The sequence below is a fragment of the Odontomachus brunneus genome, unplaced genomic scaffold (genome assembly GCF_010583005.1).
Source record: "Odontomachus brunneus isolate Ranch 3 - 2012 unplaced genomic scaffold, Obru_v1 Obru_scaffold_021, whole genome shotgun sequence".
NCBI lineage: Eukaryota > Metazoa > Arthropoda > Insecta > Hymenoptera > Formicidae > Odontomachus > Odontomachus brunneus.
In genome coordinates, this window is record NW_022639471.1 from 1,449,473 (window position 1) to 1,455,795 (window position 6,323).

Sequence of the window (6,323 nt, forward strand, 5' to 3'; positions counted from 1 at the left end):
AGAGAGAGAGAGAGAGAGAGAGAGAGAGAGAGAGAGAGAGAGAGCAGCAGCAGAGGATAAGAGGGCGAGATGGCAGAGCCGGCAGCGGCGGCGGCGGCGGCGGCGGTCGTGGCGCCGGCGATCCGCCGATCGAGAAATCCGACGCGTTGCATCTGCATCTGCAGCGCGTAGGTCGCGCACACGTCGATCCGTGGGCTTGAATAAATTATTGCACGGCTGATCGATCGTCATGGAAAAGTCACACGTCCATCGATCGCTTTCGCGCTCGCCGACCGCGCGAGAATGCGCGACTACGATCTGCATAATCGCGTCAACAGCCGCCTCCATTAAAGTTTAATTAAAATCGCGGCAGAGTCTCTTCGCGCGGACTACTTAAACTCGCGGTCGCGTGTGATGTAAGTGTAAGGAGGAGGTCGCGAAACATCAATTTCTCTCTCTTTAGCGCTCCGCCTGAGTCCAATGTGCCGAGCTGATGCCGGTTAGAAGTACGCAATGCATGTTTGCGCATGCAATTGTTGCACAAACGGAGCGTTACGTCAGCTCGTTTGATAATTCGCGCGTCGCGCAGATGGTCTCGCGTTTCTCGACACGCGCGCGTATCTTCGGATTTTTCTACGCGAGCACGCCCGTGGGTCGAGCAGAGCACCGGCGAGACGACGGGCGCCGGGTGGGTGTCGCGAGAGTTGGCGTAAGCTGCGCGTGCGATGACAAGCGTCTTCGGCAGCGATACTAAAATCAGCGAAATTAGTCGCCGCCTCGTGGAATCCGACTCTACTCGGGTGGGAAGAGGCAGGGAGGAAAAGAGCGAGAAAGACAGGCGCGACCAGGAGTGAACGCGAGCGAGCGAGACACGAGAAAGAGACGCGGGAATATTATAATCCTCTCTCTCTCTCTCTTTCTCTTGGTCGGAACCCGTGCGCGCCAGATGGTACCAGCTGGATGACGCATCAAAGCAGAAAACCTCCCGTGTCCGAGGCGAAGCGCGCGCGGCGGTTCCGCCCACGGAATCGCGAGGAAAACACGTGTGCCGCACCGCGTTCGCCGTTCGTCACGTTGCGTCCGCGCGGCGAACGCAGCAATCTCGTGCGTGCGCGACGTAGGCGCGCCGCGCACGTTATTTATTCGCGCGAGGAGACACGAATGATTTCTACCTCTGTGATTTAAGAGCCTCAAGTGTGACTTAACTAACGATAATTAATATCCCCCATATCCTTCTCTTCCTTTACTAACTCTGCGAGTTAGCAACCAGGATCACTTGTAGTCGGACTATTCCGAGAAATTCTCCTCTACAGGAAATAATCTTATAAAAATCATTAAAAATAGAATTCTTAAAAATTTGTTTTTCGTTAAAAAAAAGTTACGTGATCTTCAACTAGGAGAAGCAAGGAATTTTTTTCGAGCATTCTAAAAGGAGAAAGAACGATCGAGAATGAGTCACATAGTGATTCCGGTTGCCACTCCAAAGATAGCGAAAATTAGCGAGTTAATTTAGCTAGTTATCGCACGCACAGCTGACACAAAACTCATCCGCATTGTTCTTTTGTTTTTTTCTTTTTATAGCCGGTGTCATGGCAGATTCCGAGAGAGACAGCGCGTCCTGCAGCGGTGGCGAAGAGGACAGCAGGTCGGACCTGCATTCGCCCAGCGCGTCGGAGGACAGCGTGGAGGTGCAGGTGACGCCGATTTCTCTGCGGAACAAACGGAAATTAGCAGAACCGCGCAAGATCCAGGAGCCCAGCACGGCGCCGTTGAAGAAGCGGCGATTCCATCAGATCGAGGAAACAGTCGTGGACGAGGAGAGCAGATCAATGAGCACACCGAGCCCCTTCAGACCTTGGATTATTCCCCGCACGAGCAACGAAACGCCCAAAACATCCACGACGACGTCGACGATGCCATCGACAGTGTCCAGCGCGACAACAACGACGACGTCGACAACAACGTCGACAATTCCGTCGGCGAAGACTGCGCCTGAGCAAATCAACGGTCAATCACTCGCGGAAGCGGAGAGGAGAAATCATGAGGAAGGTCGGAACATGGATGAGACGCTGCGGAGGCTGCAAGAAACTTTGCAGAGAATAGAACAAGATACCGGTCATAACCGATCAGTCGTGTTATCTCGACGGGAGTCCCGTCACAGGCCCGAGTCACCGCCGCAGTCACCGGCGGCGCCGTCTGCGCCGCCGATGTCCTTGAAGCATCCTAGGTTGCAGGAAGAGCCATTATCCTTGGTCATGCGAGACGAAGCGCTCCGAGTGCCGTCGCACCCCGCGGTGAGCGGCAGCTACGAGAAGACGCCGTCGTACATGATGGAGCATCTCCTGGCATCGTCCGCGTCATCGACGCCGGCGGCAGCGACGACGACGTCGTCGTCGTCCGAGTCCCACCGCAATCACCGAGACCACTTGAGTCCTCCGCAAGGAGGAGGACCTCATCAACGTCACCATGCAGCGCCCACCGTTGTGGTCAGCAGCGCTTCCTCTTCGTCGTCGCTGTCGCACGCCTCCTCCTCGAGGCATCAGCATCAGAACAACGGCGGCAGCGGCGGCGGCGGCGGCGGCGGTCAACAGAGGAACTACAAGAACATGACGAGGGAGAGACGAATAGAGGCGAACGCCCGGGAACGCACGCGGGTGCACACCATCAGCGCGGCTTTCGACACCCTGAGACGCGCCATACCCGCGTACTCGCACAACCAGAAGCTGTCGAAGCTGTCGGTGCTGAGGATCGCATGTAGCTACATCGTCACGCTCACCAAGATCCGCAAAATGCTGGACGGAGACGCGACGAGCGGCGCCTCCCTCGCCACCTGCGTGGATCAGGTCTCCAGGACCATCCAGACGGAGGGGAAGCTCAGGAAGCGAAAGGACGACTGAACCGACCCGATGTGAACATCACTTGGACAACGTTTACGGGGCAATCCGAGAAGAGCGAGGTCGCGAAACGAAGAATGAACCACTCGGAACTTGGCTTACAAGCGAGCGTATAGGGATAATTCCCTGGAAGTAGGGCGAATTTTCTACTTCATATTGCCAAACGCTTATTCGTCTTCTATTCTCGATGTCATTCGATCCAAGGGGACAGGGAGCGAGAAGGGGAGAAAGAGAAAGGTGGCGATCTAAAATTAATTAAGCTGTTAGCCTAAGTGAAACCGACAACGTCGGCGACACCGTCGACGCGCGATTGTCTCGATTAGTTCTCGTACGAAACCAAACGGAAGTGCGAACCGAGGAGTTCGCGATCGTTTCACGATTTCAGAGATGTTCACGGGCACGGCGGAAAGATCTGCGGGAGAAGACACGCAGAGACGAGAGGGAGAAATTTCATTGTTCACATGCGTAAAACGTTACGGGATTATTGCACGCGCGTCACGCGTTAATGCTGTACATACAATTGTAAAGTGCGTTTTTCGGAATCGTAATGAGCGAATCTTAGATCTTAACGGATTCTCAAAAGGGAGTGAGAGGAGGGAATTTCTGGCGGCGCCCGACGAGGCCACCTACATTTTCCGATATAGCAGCTGCGCAACCAGACAATAAATCTTTAGAAAGATCCTCATACTTAGAGAGACGGCGCTTAGTGCGGTAAGCGCCGCTCGTTCGTTCCGCTGCATCGCGGGAATTACGGCGACGCGCGAATGTTTATGCGGGACTCGAAGAATACACGGTAGTAGCTAGTCTGAGGCCCGGCTTAACCCTTTCGGGACGTCTCCGTTCGCCCTCACCTAAATTTACCGATGAGTCCCGCGAGACGCGGATCTCCGTCGCCGTGGGAGAGAACTTTACGCTTCAAAATTGCGAGAGACTCCACGAGAGTCGCGCCGATACGCATCGTGGCGAATTATTCTTCCAAATAATCTCAGGTTTCGCTTCTCGAAATTTCGAATCGAAAGCCGCGATGAGGAAGGTATCTGGTATCCCGCAGGAGCCTTGAGTGCTCCACGAGAGAGCCGGCGGCCTCTCGAAAGGGTTAAAAGCGCGAGACACGCGAGCGCGAAGGCGAATTCGCGTCGCCCGCAGCGGTGATTTCCAAACTGCGCGATTCACGAGGTGCATACTTATCTCGCCGCTCGAAAGGGATCGGTCGTCTGCAATCTGTTGCGCCGGTCGCGTTCGCGCGTTTACGAAACCGCCGATCTAGAACGGCGCGCGGAGCGCGTCCGAGCGAAAAAGGACGATAAAAGAGACGAAGACAATAATAGCGCTGCTTGCGGCTTACTTGCGCGACGAGGGACGGGGAGTTGGCGTTACATGTACATTACACGTAGCATAACGACTAAGCGATCCGCCGCAATCGAAGCTACAAACGGTATCGTCTTCCCACGAGAGAGCAAGTCGGATGAAAAGGAGAAAAGAATGTCGTCGTGCGACACAGGAGGAGCGACCGGCTTCTACGCCATTAAATTGGCGATCGAAGAGAAGACATCGTCGAGACAGCCCTTGTTAAGGAGGACGGCAGTTTTATCTCTGAAATACATCTAGATTCTGACTAATGAAGCGCGTTGTATCGTTAACGAAGGATCTACCGAATGCACTGCGAACGAGCACGCGACAGGAAGGCGTTACCTAAAAATCCTAAACAAGGTCTGCCTAAAAAAGCTGATCGGGTAGAGGAGTTAGCGTGTGTTCACACTGTTTTTTCGGTCGCGCAGTCTCTCGTCTTCGACTGCGTCGAACCGTGTACATAGATGATAATGATAATGATGATAATAATAATAACAACGACGTTACGACGTAAGAGTAAGTAATTACGTTATAGTAATCGGACACGTGTTATGTGGCGCGAGCACATTTCTACGGCCTTACGCGGCGATGCATCTCGACTACGTTCGTGAGATAACCGAGATATGTACCTTTCTATGTTATAAGGCGACTACAAGTAAAGTTCAAACGGACGTTCTGCAAAACAAATTGCGTCTTTTCTTTTCGCATCGACTTTTCCTTCCTCTCCTTTCCTCCTTCGTTTTTCTCACGGGAAATACACACATGCACGAGATCCGAGCCGAAATTTTGATCCTGCTTTCGGCTGCAAAATATTCTACTTAACTACTAAAAACTTGTGATCCTATTCTGGTACTCTCTCTGAAATCTATATCTATTATTTATTTAACTTAAACCTATATATATCAATATTTTTTTGATTATATTCCACTTATTAACCACTTTAAAACCCAATGGACACAATTATGTACATTTACTTTTGACCCCAAGCTGTGGAACAGTGATTTTCTCGCTAAAGAAACCAATGCAATGATCGTGTGCAGAGCAAAATCGTTAACATTGTATGTGTGATTCTGCTGTCGAGCCCAATATTCCATTTAATGCCCACTTTGATATTCTGAAGCCTGCATCAACTTCGTTTGCCTCTATTTCACTAACTTTACCGAGAGGTTCTCTTCAGAACTTACAAATGGCATTTTGTACGTTTTCTGTCATTTGCGGAAGCGCTGAGTAGAGTTTCAATTTCTATGGAATATTAATGAAACGTATACTGAGAGAGAGAGAAAGAGAGAGAGATTCTTCAGAATACATGTTACAAAGTTACACACATGTTACAAAGTTGAGCCGAAAGTAGAGCCGAAATTTCGACTCGGAAATCCACGGTGTAAGCTGCAGGAAGAGAAGGTTGCTGAAGTACGTAAACCAGTCGCAGCCAGATTTTGCGAGTTTGCCTAAGCGCCTGACGTGGGATCGTGGTTGTGTTATCGCAACGACGAGCTAAAAGTGGATCTAACAGCGGCTTGTAAAAACATACAGTGCACACGCGCGCGGGATCTATTCAGGTGTAACGACACCGAACGCACCGTCGACGCGACACCAGGGCGGCGTTCCTCCACCCGTTCCCCGGCCCGCGAGCCCGCACCACATCTGGCAGGCCGGCAGATAACGATATCGACCGACAAATCCAATCGCGTTACCTGCAACGATACACACTGTACGCGCGGTGAGAACGAGCACCACCGCTCTCTCGATCGGCTGTTCGCTCGTCGACGAGTGCAGTCGTCGCGAAACCGCGATCGCGTCCCGCATTCCTTTATTTACGACAGTTATGCGCGGCATCTCTCTAAAATTGCGCTCGCTCGCGAAGATTCTCGTGTTTCTTTATCGATCTCGATCTCGGGTATCACGAGCTTGTCTCGTTTTTCAATCTGCGGCATATGTTGCGAGCAAAATTGTCGAGGAAGAGACAGGACCGCTTTAACATTCCCGGCCGCGCAAATTTTCCGGCTGACATCGAAACGATTGCAACATCGCGTGCTCGTTAAAACGGCAGAGAGAACGTAAAAAAACACATATATATATATATATATATATATATATATA

The 6,323-nt window shown here is 51.7% G+C and overlaps 1 protein-coding gene and 1 long non-coding RNA gene across 3 annotated transcripts in view; one reads left to right on the forward strand and one right to left on the reverse strand.

The window, feature by feature from the left end:
* LOC116842146 (mucin-5AC) overlaps positions 1-4,910 on the forward strand; it is a 23,935-nt gene extending 19,025 nt beyond the window's left edge. For both annotated transcript variants that reach the window (XM_032810915.1, XM_032810914.1), the window contains exon 2: positions 1,561-4,910. In XM_032810915.1, the coding sequence (XP_032666806.1) occupies positions 1,561-2,876 (1,316 nt within the window). In that variant the 3' untranslated portion in view covers positions 2,877-4,910. The remainder of the gene's footprint in view (positions 1-1,560) is intronic.
* LOC116842148 overlaps positions 1-6,323 on the reverse strand; it is a 97,798-nt gene that overhangs the window by 78,041 nt on the left and 13,434 nt on the right. The window lies entirely within an intron of this gene.